The sequence below is a fragment of the Melozone crissalis genome, unplaced genomic scaffold, assembly GCF_028551555.1.
Source record: "Melozone crissalis strain CALT ecotype California unplaced genomic scaffold, PUWL_Pcris_2 ptg000023l_1, whole genome shotgun sequence".
In the NCBI taxonomy this organism is placed as follows: domain Eukaryota; kingdom Metazoa; phylum Chordata; class Aves; order Passeriformes; family Passerellidae; genus Melozone; species Melozone crissalis.
Genome location: NW_026535801.1, coordinates 13,310,859 through 13,325,075, shown reverse-complemented (window position 1 = coordinate 13,325,075; position 14,217 = coordinate 13,310,859). Strand labels below are relative to the sequence as shown.

Below are 14,217 nucleotides of genomic sequence, written 5' to 3'. Positions count from 1 at the left end.
GCCTTAGAACAAGCACACCACCTGTAACTATCAGATCAGCCACAGATGCTTGTTTTCAATAGATTTAGAGGTCAGGAATCCATCAGTCATCAAGAAAAACCTCTTCTAATCAAGATTTTTTTTCTGATAGCACCACACAAGACATGTCAAAAAGCTACATCCTTAGCTGCTTTGAACTTAGAGGGTTCCTCTGAGATCTCTTCTTCTGTTTACATTAACTGCAGTTTCTAGCTTTATTAACCAAGAAAAAAACCACTTTGGTGTCTCTTACCCTATGAAGTGTTTGTATTGTTGCTGTGTATAAGATCCAGTCTTGCAAATCCATGCTCATTTTGCCAACATCTGCATGCCTATTGTGGGTAGCCCATTTTTCAATTTTGTGCTGAATTTCGGGCACAGCTTCTCTTGTATTAATCCCACTGACACACTGCTAACAGCTGATCTGCCATTTCTCTAAATGCATGTCCGAATGCAGTGCTGTATAAATCCCAAGCTGAATCAGTGTTGCTTCTGCTGGCAAGTGGGAGAAGAAGTCTAATTGTCATGTTTTTAAATGCTCTGCTTTTTCTGATTATTTCTAGTAATAAGTCCTGAAGTTTGGTATTTTGTTTGTTAGATTGTATTTTTTTTAATTTAGTGTACCTGAAAGGGAATGTCAGATCCATTTCTTGAATCAAGCATTTTTCTATCACCAGCCATATACAGGTATTGAAAAGTACTGTATGCTCATAGAAGTCATTGAGAGAAAGAAATATCAGGATACAAAACTTGTAGTATTGCATTTCAGCCTTTAGATAAATGTACCTGTCAGTGTAGTTAGAGTGTTTGTCCCCCATCACATTATGGATTGTCTGTGGATAGAACCAGCAGCTGGGTAACCTTTCTATTGCTAGATTTTGTTTGAAAGTGATGAATTGACAGAAGATAGTCACAACAGACTGGATAAACAGTAGCTCCAGAAACTCTCTGAAAATTAAGCTCAGGTTGCAATAAAAGTAAACAATGCAATAAAAGCAGGCAATATAGCTGGAAATTGGAAGTTTTGGTTGGAATAGTACACTGTCTTTATGTTCTCAGTGTGAATAGGAGATGCTCAGACTTGAGTTCTTGTTACTTAGTATGTGCATTTTACAATGTGGAGAGTCCAGTACTTGGTATAAATCCTCCCAAATTTTGCAAGTGCTGAACCTCTGATTTTATGTGAGCTAGAAATTCTTGTGAGTCCTGGGTATAAGCATTGTTGGTAGGTAAGCAGAATTGCTCAGTTCAGGAGGAAACTAACCCATCGTCCTGCCTGATGAGTTTTAAGTCTCATAAACCTTTGTAGGTGATTAGAAATCCTGTCTGCATTTTGAATTTTGCTGTAAAGCTTGTGGTAAATGGAGCATGTTTTGTCTGTGTATGTGAACTCATCTGTGAGGAGGAGGAAGTGGGCTCAGCAGCTTCTCCACCTCCTGATTCCCTGGAGGCACTGTCAGCCAGACACTTTCCTTTGAAGAGCTGTTCTGAGGTGTCTCCTCTTTGTTCTGGGAGGAAGATAGTAAATAAATGTTGATATGTAACTGCAGCAAATTTAAAAATAAATAATCCTTTTTTGGCTGAGCAGGCTTGCAGAGTGGGTTTCTGAGTAGGGATAAGTGGGTACCTCAACCCTCAAGGAATCAGGCCATATATGTCTCAAAATCATACACCAAACTCTGGGTTTTGTACTTCGGGACTGCTGACATATTGTTATACCAAGCAGAGGAATTGAACTGCCAAGACTTTCATACACATCCTGTGTCTGAACCGGCTGCTGTAATTCCTGCTTGCCTTTGGCCATTGCTGTCTGCCTGTGGCCATCTCTGTACCCAGAGGTAAAACCCTCACCAGCCTTACACAGAAGAGTTATCCCAATGGAGAAGGAAAACAGACATTGTTCCAGATAGGGAAAATCCCAGAGGATCAAGGACAGCCATAATTATAGCTGTTCTGCTTGGTTGGAAGAATGCAGAGGAACTACAAGGGAGGTCAGGCTTCAGTTAAACATAATACTCTTTTGTTTGCAGCAAATGCAGTTTAGCAAACAAAACTTTAATCAGTGGGACCAGAAACATGGTTCAACATTTACCTTTCCTGTGTTCTGAAATATAAAGTGATTCCAGCTTCCTTCACATATGTGTCACGTTCTTCCAAAGTGCTACAAAATCATCCTAGTGGCAAATGTCTTATGTGCCTTTTTCAGGGCTGATGATACAGTAGCAGAAATACAAGTTGCAGAATTAGGTAAGTTATAGTTTTTGTCTGTTAAGTAACAGAATGACCCAACACACAACAAGGATATAACCAGCAGCTCTATTTTTAATTTCCTGTTAGAGTGTTTCTGAAGATAGGTCACTGAAAGCTGGACCCTTTTGTTGTGTCTCTTTTGCCTAGGGTCAGTCATGAAGTGTTTAATGTGGTTTTTGTTTTCTTTTCAGCTGAAATAAAGATCTGTTTTAAATACTACCATGGTGTTAGTGGAGCCCTCAGAGCTACTACTCCATGTATCACTGTGAAAAACCCTGCTGTGATGGTGAGTTTAGCCTCTTTGTTCATTGTATTTGTGGATGATTTATTGATAGGTTTTATAAAATGATAGTAGTAATGACAGTATTAACTGTCAGACCAACCCATCAATATCTCCTGCTTTTACTATTGACAGCAATTATAAACAAAAAACAAAAAAAACAAAACAAAAAAAAAAGTGCTGTCTTACAAAACTATGAACTGGAAAGTGATTTTCATGGTTTTGTATTGCTCTTAATAAAATAACAGTAAAAAATCAGGGGTTAACTGAAGTTTTTTATGCTAAGAATTTGACTTTGCTTGCATTCAGTTTTTTGCTACTTATAGTTTTCTGTAATTTAACACCATAATAGGAATTTTTCACATGATTATATAACTGAAACCATGTCCAGAGTCTCCATTTCTTCCTATTTCTTAAATATTTCCTAATATTCAGTATGAAACTGTTGCAGAGATGGCAATTCTTAGTATGAATTAAACTGGAAAAAACTCTGCTCTTGCAAAACTTACTGAATTCTTTCAGTGTTCATATACCATTGAAATTTAGTAATTCCCTGATTACCAAGAAGTATTGTCTTACTGCATTTGTGTTATGAGACTTGTTTAAGTTTTAGAATAGTTTTTTTAGTTGTTTATGTGGCAGTGGAATAGTTGTTAAGCAGTAGCAGAAAAGGCTTCCAAACTTGTACCATGGTGCTTTTGCTGCAAGTGATTTATCTATCAGGTTAGTTCTTCAGCTAAGCTTCAGCAAGTTTCACAGTGCATTTGATTTGTTGATGTTAGCTGCCAAATATTTAAGATCACAACTGTCAGGGTGGTGTCCTGACAGCTGCAGTGTTGAGGATACAGTAAAGCAGAAATTACTCAGACTGCATAGCATTTATTCTGTGCTTTTGCAGTGTTGTGTATTATATACACAACATGCTATGGTTATCTGACCCTAAATGTGCTGTACTAGACTTTGTATCTCAATATACCAAATGTGTGTGGGTTTTCTCTTGGCATTACAAACCTAGGTGGTAGCATTGTTTAATTGTCAGATCTCACTATGAGTAACAGTTTCACAGATGCCTACAGACTCGATACTTTACAGGAGAAAATGTGTCATAGTTAATGAGCCTGCCAGCTACTGTCTTTAATCAATTTATAAACTAAAGACAAGTAGTCTGATTTTGAGCAAGAGGAAAAAATGCATGTCAGAATAACCCTTATAATGGGCTGAGTGCTGCACTAGATCATTACTGAGAAGCAGTGTGATTACACTGAGTGGAGAAACCACCTGAAATTTTGTATGTTCTTGACCTTATCATGTTATCCACCAGTAGTTTTGGGATTCATTGAACAAAAGGACATCTGAACATCTATCATCTAACTGTGCATTTAATGACTTGGTAGTTACCTGGAGGGCTGTCTTTGAGAGTCATGCTAGTTCTTGAAGGCTTATACCAGCTTTTGCTGTTTAAATTTCTTTCCTTTGAAAGGTAATGCAGGGTCCTGGCTATTGTACAGAATTCACACACCTGCTAGAAGGGGTAATTTTATATAAACATTTTTGTTTGCGTTAATAGTGTAGACTTCCAGAAATAGAGAGCTGTTACTTTTCCTGGTGAGAATGTTGTATGACAGTTCAGATGATACTTCCTAAAAATGTCATACTGGGTTAGTTATGTGCAAGGTCCTGGCTATTGTACAGAATTCACACACCTGCTAGAAGGGGTAATTTTATATAAACATTTTTGTTTGCATTAACAGTGCAGACTTCCAGAAATAGAGAGCTGTTACTTTTCCTGATGAGAATGTTGTATGACAGTTCAGGTTATACTTCCTAAAAATGTCATACTGGGTTAGTTATGTGTAAGTAAACCTGTTGTTAAACATTAAAACTTCACTGCATTTCCATGGTTTTGGTGTTGAGCTTAAGCAATGGGCAATAGAGACCACTGGGTTCTCTTGGTACCAATTCTGTGTTTTCTTAGAGAAATGCTGTTTGAGGATGTGGTAAGAGTTGTGGTGTGCTCACTCCCCTTTTTTATGGTGCAATAAATTCCTTGCTTACTGGATTTTTTCATACTGATGGTGTATCACAGCAGGTATTTCAGTCCATCATATTTTTGGATAAGCAGCTAACATTCTATTGTGTTACTTTGGTTCAGGGGAAATGGAAGGCCTGATGGAGCATTTAGAAACACTGTGTTACACCAGATTACATGAGCTTTGTGCTGCAAAACTCTGTGTGTGTGATGGGATGAATTTTTTCACTTGGGGCAGAAGAATTGAAACTTCTTTTTAGATCATAATGGAACAGGAAGAGGTTGTATAGAAAAGTCATGGAAGTGCTAGGGAACACTGTCAGCGTTCATGTTACTGTAGCTGAATTGTCGGCAAATTCTGTTTTCTATAATGTGAAGTTAGCAATAAAAATTATATTATTTGAATGGAGTCCAACTTGTAGCAAAAAAACAGGTATAGAATGGGGAAGGCCTTTTTGTTGATGACTAGCATTTTTAATAGGGAAAACAGTGTGTGCTGAAATAAGCCTAAAAGAGGAAACTGGAATACACAGCATTCCTGTGGCATTGCCTGGACAGCATTGCTATCACAGTGGCATCACTCTCACTGCTTCCATGGTATTTGTCTGTAGACAAGGGGACACTGATCCAGCTGGAATTAACCCATTGCTTTTGATGCCTTCATAATTTTGCTACCACCTGTCACTACTTAGGCATCCGTATAAAATCACTGGCATAATAACGTCATGGTGGATGGAAAAGGGATAGTTCTGAGCACTCTGGTGAGACTTGTCTTGCCCTGAGAGGTGGGAAGTGCCCATGAAGGCAGCAGTGAGGGAAGGGAATGGACTGGCTGGCGAGTGGCAGTGCCTGCTGGCACAGTGTGTCCCCTGACAAGACTGCTGAGGCCCACGGGGATGCCAGGCCCCAACATCATGGCTGGAGAAATCCACATGTTTGCTAATTCCAATGAAATCCCAATGTGCTTGCTGATCATCGTGGGAAGTATTTGAAATGATATTATTAAGTAGCTTAAAGCAGTATAAAAAGGAATGACTATGTGTTTGTTGAATGCAAAGCAGCTTCCCTGTGGCTGCTGCAGCTCCAGAGTCATTTATCCATCTGGTGACTTCAAACCACTGCTCAGCTGCTCAGGGCTGCCTCCCATTCTTCATCTACACTCACAGGTGTGCCCATTTTTATTCAGCTGATTTGCATCTTTCAATAGATCAGACCCTGTTCTATCACTGGCATTAACCCTCAGCACTGTGTTTGGCTCAGACTTTTTCTGTGTCACCTCTCCTGACTGGGAGTGAGTGCAGTGCCTGCCCAAGGAACCATTTGTCTTCAGAGATCTCTCTCCATTGATGTCTCTGTGATAGATTATTCAGCTGGATGCACATCTCCTCTGTCTTGAAAGACAAATCCTTCTGCTAGTTGAAAGAGACAGACATTAATACAGGAGAAACTTTTATTCTGAAGTAGTGCTTTACCTAATGAGGGATTTCAGTAGAAACCAAACCTCAAAAATCTGTGCAGCATAAGCTTTTAGACCACATTTATATTTAGATGTCTGATGCGCTTTTCTGTTTAAAAGGAGCTTTTGTTAATAGAGCTGAAAGCTTTTTTAGTCTCTCTTTGATCTCTGCCTTTTTTTTTTGTTTTGTTGCACACTAAATTATTTGTGGAAAGTGACAAAAGTTACATGTGCTGTCACTGGACAGCTCAGTGCTTTGATGTGTATTACAAATCCATGCTGTTGTTTGTTATTTTACAAAAGGGAAAGCTGTAAAAGATAAAGGTTTTCTCTGGTTAATATTGTCTGCATGTGTGTTAGGCTGTACATGTTCTGTTCGGAAGATTTGGGCTACTGGTATATTAGCACTGTGTGACATAAATAACAGATATTTTGCTGTAAACTAATGCTGTGACTGAAGCTGTGTGTGGTGATAAGGCAGCTCCTTCTCTACCATAATACCTTCAAATTGTGTTATCATCCTCAGGCATGTACAAAGCAGATGAAAACTTCTGTGGTATATTTCTTTTTTTCCCTCCTCTTCAGATGGGAGTAGAAGGCACAGATGAAGGTGCTTCTGGAGCTCAGCACTCTAGGAAGTTGGTCAGCTTTACCCTATCAGGTAAAAACCAATGCTTCTGTCTTTTACAAATTATTGTTTTAAAAAATGTAAGTTTCTGTTCTAAATAACATCAAAGATGGAATGTTTTTCTTCATTAGCCTCTGTAGGAGCACACTCTAGTGGCTTGAAAGATGCCATTTCTTTAGAACTTCTGTTTGTTGAAAACCAGCCAGAATCATGCATCTCCAGGAGTGAAAGAAATGGATTTGATATATCCCAGCATGAAAAATTTAGGGAAATTTCCAGTTTGCACAAGGGACAGTTCCTCTCTGATTGAAGAGTGGAAAGCATAACTTGTAACTAAAATGCAGTCTGGCTTTATCCCTTTGAAAAAAGCAATAGCTGAATGGTGATTTAGAAAGGGAAAAAAATTCATTTGTAACAGAGCTAAACTGTCACTACAGTGAAATAAATAGCTGTAGGGGTGCAGTCTACCAGCTTCACTTGTTTTGATTAGCACTTTATTCCAGGGAAATCCTGTGTGAGACAGAAGCATATTCAGCTTGAGTAAAGGCAGATGAAATTCACTTCTGAATATTGAAGAGCTGACAATAAAACGTGCAGAGATTGTAGAGGTAGAGCAGAAAAGAGGTGGAGGTTGTAGAGGTACTGCTTTTTGGAGTGGCCTTTCAGCAGTTACCTGAGCTGATAGGTTCTACAGACTCACATAGTGGACTATACAAGTAATTGCTTTGTGAGTTCTGAAAAACCTGTTTTGTTTAATAGACAGTTGTGATTCTGCCTGAGGAGTCCCATGAAATAATTTTGACTGATAGGCATGTGACACGCGTCCTGTAATGTTTTTGAGTTGTTCATTTACACATGGCTCTATTTAATTGTTTCTGCTGTATGGCTTAATTCTGAATATTGGGTAGGATTCTTTTTTTTTTTACCAAATCCACAGGCATGGCATTTAACTTTAGAGTAGTGAATTCTGCTGGATGTCTAAACTGTATGTGCCAGTTGCATTGCTGCATGCAGCATACTGCTGTACTTAGTGGAAAAAGAAAAGTCTTGTGCCTCAGCAAACCTACAGAGAAATATTTTACTGTTAAGTTTAAAATATAGTATTATATTAAAAAGTACCTCTTTATTTTTCTTGTTGCTGAAGCTTGCACTGTCATTGAAGCCCCTAGTCATGACAATATGCTCCTGAGGAAATTATTATTTATTGTTGTAAGTTGTGAGGGCAGCAGTACTGAGGCTTCCCTAGGAAAAAAAGAAGCCTTTTCAGAAGACTTTGCCTCCTTTTATGTGAGGTGGATTATCTGCTCTGTTGGGAGAAAATTGCATCATAGTCCAGCGCAGACTTGGAAAGTTACATTTATCAAAGACTGAACTTTTGGAAAGTGTCTTTTCACTGCATTACCTCCCATACAGTTTTTTATCTTCTCTCCTCACCCAGAAACAAAACAAGTGCTGTATGATTCATTTTGGGCTGTTTCTGTTGGAGTTTCTTGTTTTTTTATTTGAGTGGAAATACCTTAGATACCTTACTGAGAAAAATATTTGTAGGTGAGCTACAAGTTTATGCTTTTTATTTTACAAATAAGTGGAGGCTCAAATGTAAATGAGGATGTTGATACCATTCTTCCTTATATTCTTTTGGGAAAACACTTGATTTCCTGCTGTACACTGGATCCAGTTAATGTGTGAGTACTTTTAAGTTGCTTTATTTAGTAATCTATGGTGAATTGATTTCCTGAGTAATATTTTAGGAATACACTACTTTGTGAACTAGCTTTAATTTACTCAGTTCCTTTTTCCTTCCTTCTTGTTTTGCTTTATAGATATTAGAGCAGCTGGACTTAAAAAAGGCATGTTCTTCAACCCTGATCCTTATCTAAAGATGTCCATTCAGCCAGGCAAGAAAAGTACATTTCCTACGTTTGCTCACCATGGCCAGGAAAGAAGGTCGACTATCATCAGTAACACAACTAATCCTGTTTGGCACAGAGAGGTAATGTATCCCTTCTGGGAGCTGGCTGCCAGCTGATGCAGTGTACCAGCCTTGCATTTTCTCCTCGTGCATTAGGCCTTACTCTCTGAAAGCTGTGAGCTTATTTTGTAGCTAGTTATTTAATGTGACACAGAAATTTTAGTATTTTTAGGAACCCTGTTAGTGTATAGAAGCAGTTATGGTCTGCATATTAAAACTGGGTATTTTAGCTGCTGGCAGTTCATTCCCTTCTCTGCTAAAAAAAAAGCTGAACTCAGCCACCCCGTAGATTTCTTCAAACTGCAAAAATAAATTAGTTAAAGTTGGATTATATGTTGTGAGAAGACTCTTAAAGAGATGTTACACTACATGAGCATTCATGCTCAGTGATTGCACAACTGTTCATTTGGAAATGGTGTTTTCGTGCTGCATAGCAGGTGATAAATATTCCATTTTGTCAGGCTGAGGGATGCTCTTTGATGTAGCCCCTGCAAGCTACACCTTGTAGGAAGAAAAACCCAGGAAGGTGTTAGAGCACCACTCAGCAAGGGGGGAAACTGGTAGTCTGCAAGTTTGCCAAACGTGCTTGTATTGGGTAAACTGTGCAGATCCCATGGAAGGAGATCAGTCCCACAACTGTCATTGAGTGCAGGAGAGCCATGTCTGTGCTTTTGGAGATAAATGTTTATGTGGCAAAGTGAAACTGCTGACACACATCCATAGCCCTTTCAGGACTGCCAAGCCTGTACTGTGGTGAATGTTAATGTATTCTTTGGGAAGATGAAAATTGAGTAGGCTTTGGGAAATGTTTCCACAAATCATAAAGCAAACAAGCAGTAAAGCAGAACTGAGCAGGGCCAGCATTAGCATTGCCCTATGGTGCTTGGTTGTGGGAAAGACTGTAGATGTGAATAGTCCTAAAAGTTTGGGTCTCTACACTGATTCTTCTGTCCATCTATCCAGTAGCTAGAAAGAAAATTTACTCTTTTTATCCCCCCCCCTTTTTAGTCCTCCTCCAGTTCTCCTTGGCTTTGAAGCTTATTAGAAAAGAGATAATGTTCACTGGTGCACACGTTGTATTAGCTTGCTTTAGCTGCTGGATCTTCCTTTTAGCAATACTCTGACAACAGCAGTTATGATCCCATTACATATTCTGTCCTAGTGGTGCAGGATTGATCCTGTTTTACACCTAATACTTTCTGCAAAGTAATTTGCAATATTATAGCAAAGTGAGAGTGACACATTTTTAAGTTTTGTTTATCAGAGGAACCCAGTTATGACAGTTGCTCAGCATGAGGAAGGTATTTTATTCCTGACCCAGTTTAATTGGTTTTTTTGAAGATGTTTATCTGATGCCTGCAGCTGAACTGAGAAGCTATTTCTCCTATTGCTCATTGCTCAATATATCTTTGGCTACCTAACCACATGTGAATTAGGCATTGTGCACAGGTGGTTTGCTCAGAGGTCATGAAGGTGGCAGATAGTAAAAGAGTAACCAGATGACCTTGTTTTTTCTGAGTAGGTTATGCCATACTTTGCTTGCTTATTTGGAATATTTTAAAATCTAGATGACAAATACATATTTTGGGTTTCTAAGCCTGTTTTCCTAAGGGAATTTATCATCACACTGTATGTGTGTGTGTGTGTGTGTGTGTCTGCCAACATGCTTGCTTAACATTTGCCCTGTACCACATTTGAATCTTTTGGCCATTGTTGGGCAGACTTGACAGACAGTACAGATGTAAGAGATGAAGTGCTCACAAAATGCATGAAAATGAAAGCTGAAAAGAGTAACTGTGTTAATGTTCCCATGTAGGGAAAGGTGGAAAAATGATTTTACCAGATATTAAGAAATCTTCTGTAAAGTAGCATCATATTGTTTAAAGGCCTGAAGTGCAGGAAGAGGTTCTGTTGGAGTTTGCTGGGAAGATTTGTCAATGTTGGGGCAAAACTCCATAGAAAATTCTCCTTCTGTATTGATGCTGCTCCTGAATGTACTGTACACACATTCCCCTTCTGCCTTCCTGTGATGCATACAAAACATGAATGCCAGGCGTGATTTTGGGAGGGAGATTCTTCTGAGCACAGCCTGGAGTGAGACACTTCTTTCCTTCCTCCTACATGGACCTGACAGAGTACAGCCAGGATTCCTTCTCTTCTTGCTTTCCCCTGTTCAAATAGAAGCAAGCAGTAGGATACAGGGCGTTCTACTTTCTGACATACACCCTGAAAGTGCTTTTATCCAGTGCAGTTTCTTACTGAGCAATTCTTTTCAAGAAACTGTGAAAGGGGATGAGGAACAGTAAAAAGCTAGTTACATATGCAAAAATTCTGTAATAAATGATGTTGACATTATTTTGCCATGTGGAAACTGCTGTCATCAGTCATTACTTTTGAAGTTTGCTGCACATTAGTGATAATTAAGTACATTCTTTCTGAATAAAGGTGTATTGATATGGTGTCAAATATGTTCTTTCCTTCCAGAAATATTCTTTTGTTGCACTTCTAACAGATGTCCTGGAAATTGAGGTTAAAGACAAATTTGCCAAGAGTCGTCCAATCATCAAGCGCTTCCTTGGGAAGTTAACCATACCCGTTCAGAGACTTTTGGAGAGACATGCAATTGGGTAAATGAATACATTCTTAATGCTTGTGTTCAGCAGGAGGACTCAGCATCTAGGATACTGAGAGCAAAGAGCAGCCTTTTTGGTTTACTCACAGCAAATTTTTACTACATTTATACTAAGAAATATATTGTAGTTTTAATAGCTTTATTGCCTGACTGGAAAATGGCAACGTTTCTAGCCCTGTCCTGAATACATGTACCCACGTTTCTGTTGATGTGTGTCTTTTTCTTTCAGCCTTATTTCTTTACATAAAAAATGCTAGTCACGAGAAACCTTACCCTCTGGCTAGCTAGTCAAGAAGCAAGGCATTTTCATAGTACTACATGGTTGTGTGCAAATCTTTTAGAACAAGCAGGTATAATTGACTGACTTCTTGTACAGCTGGTGTCTTTTTAATTGTCAGCTCACTAATCAGAGATGTAATACCCCTTCAGTGAATTGGCTAGAACTGCAAGGCTGTGACTCCTTATTTTCAGCGTGCTTCTAGTACTACACAATTAAAATTGCCTGTTGTTATGAATAGCTCAGTGATGGGACTCAAAATTCGCCTCTTGTGCATGCCTTTTTTAAAGGCCCTGCCTCAAAGTTTGCTAAAGTTAGTGTCTCAATTGACTTTAAAAAGTCACAGGATTAGGCCCATGAGGAATCATGGTGAAAGTAAATGCATATTTTCTGCTTTAAAGCTTAAGGGCATGGCAGTGTCATCGCACTTATACAAACTGGCATCCTTTTCCACAGATATTCCCCTCAAAGTAACAGGTTGCATAAGGGGAGAAAATCAAATTCAATTTGAAAACAGTTTTCAACTTGACATTTTCAAAGTGGTGTCTACACTGGTAAGTAAAGGAAGAATAAAATTGTAAGAGTAGCTTAAAATTTTGATGATACCTTCTGACATAGAACTTTTTTAAAAGCCTGTCCATTTGTTTTGTAGTGGTATCCAAGAACAGTGATATATACACAATATAACTTTTCTAGGAAGTGCTTCACATCGAGTTTCAACATATTGGTTGAACAAGCAGCTTATTCTAATAAATTTGCACACTCCTATAAACTCAAAAATAACTCCATGATCTAGGCTGGTTTTAAAACCTAGTGCAGGGTGTGTATTTCCTTGCTAAACACCAAAATGTTTTTGTGCTCTGGGATTCCTGGTGCTGTGATTTGTGGAAATTACCAATTTTCTGTGTTCATCAGTTCTCACCTCTGTTTCTTCAAACCATTAATCTGGAAGACATTTCCTGTTTTCTTCTCTGAATTTCAGTTCTGTATAGTTCATATATCACGTCATTTTGGGAAAGGAGAGGCAGTATAAGAAATCTGTATTAAGAATATGGGTATTTGGTTGGTTTGCCATACTGCTGTTAGAACTGACATTAAATCTTTGCCTCTTCTTCTGTAGTATACCTGTCCATTTTCAGTTTTTGTGTAAAGATTGACCAAAGGTTTTGAAAAGTAAAGTAGTGGTCAATGTAGATGTGAAGTAAAAATGTACCAAATACACAATTATAACTGCTAGTGCTCTTGCATTTTTTTATTTTTTGGTCAAGCAAGTATAACACTATCATTTTGGTAATGTCAGGGATGATACTTAAGGAATGAAAAGATGAAATCCAGAACCATCCTCTTTTAATAAATTCTACCCCAGTTTTAGCTGTAGTCAGAGCTCACAAATTTGTGTAATGAAATGGCCTGTGGCTTTAATTTCCTGGACAACATGATAAATGAGTGTGAGAATCATCCAGAATTGATTCAGTTGAATACAGAAAAGGCATTATTCATGACATGGCTTCCTCTATTCTCGAATGACATGGAGTAATATAAAACTTATGTAAAAACTGGAAACCTCAGACATTTGATGGTGACTTGTACTTGGAGTACAGAGTGAGGAGTCTGTGACAGGTCCTGGAGACACTACTCCAGAGATTTGGTATCCTGTGGGCTATTGAGCATTATGGAGGGGGGAGGCTGCTTGTCCACTCAGGGCTATTTTTTTCCCCTAAAAGTTCATGCAAACTGCTGCAGCTTATTTCAGTAATAACTTAATTTGTTTTATTTTGCAGTAGGAGTGCTCTCAGTAAAAGAGAGGTGCTTATACCAGTATCAAGTTATTTGCATAAATAACAATAATTTCCTGTGGAGGTCTTTAGTAGCTCCCTCTTCTTCCTTCAGCTGTCTCAGCTGTGCTGAGGGGAGCTGGAGCTGTGAATTCTGGCTGTGCCTAAATAAAAATGTACAGCCTGGGATCTGATCCAAAGTGTCAAACTGATACAAATGTCTAACCTAGTCTGAGCCCTGCTGAATTCAGTAACTCTTAAGAACGTATTTAAGGATAAATTCAAGCATTAATAGCTTTACTAAATCAGAACGTAGAAGTGCTTTGTTGAGTGTGAAAAATTATGAAGTAACTATTTGTGACTTTTGTACATAGTAAAAACCACAAGGGGGCAGAAAGGTTTTGTTAATTATACACTGCGTTTGGGATAGGAGGAGGTTAGCCTAGAGAGAGACCTTTGCAATTTGATTGCTTTAGAACTTAAGATATTTAGGGATCTATAAGAATTGGTGGGGCACAATCTGTATTTGGAATTGATCAAACATAGTTTTTTAGGCTGCTTTATCTGTTAACAAAAGGTATTTTACACCGCTGTTAGTGTTTGTTCTTTTCCATGCAAACTGGAGTATGTGGCCGATTTTAATACCATAATAGGAATTAAATACTGAAAACATGAGGCCAGCAAAAATTTTAAAAACCCAATATTTTTGATTTTGCAGAGACCAGGTTGTCAGCTATAATCTTGGCAGAAGGCTCCCTGCCGATCATGTTAGTGGGTATCTCCAATTCAAAGTGGAAATCACATCTTCTGTTCACGAAGGTGAGAATTTGTCAATGATCTGGATCTCCAGATAGTTGTATGGAAGGAGTTTCTCTGTATTTCTGTGTCTGTGCTTTTCTG

General features: G+C 38.5%; 1 protein-coding gene across 1 annotated transcript in view; it reads left to right on the top strand.

The window, feature by feature from the left end:
* HECW2 (HECT, C2 and WW domain containing E3 ubiquitin protein ligase 2) overlaps positions 1-14,217 on the top strand; it is a 143,413-nt gene that overhangs the window by 80,565 nt on the left and 48,631 nt on the right. Inside the window, exons 4-8 of the mRNA XM_054277876.1 lie at positions 2,460-2,554; positions 6,619-6,694; positions 8,485-8,654; positions 11,118-11,260; positions 14,036-14,136. Of these exons, the coding sequence (XP_054133851.1) occupies positions 2,460-2,554; positions 6,619-6,694; positions 8,485-8,654; positions 11,118-11,260; positions 14,036-14,136 (585 nt within the window). The remainder of the gene's footprint in view (positions 1-2,459; positions 2,555-6,618; positions 6,695-8,484; positions 8,655-11,117; positions 11,261-14,035; positions 14,137-14,217) is intronic.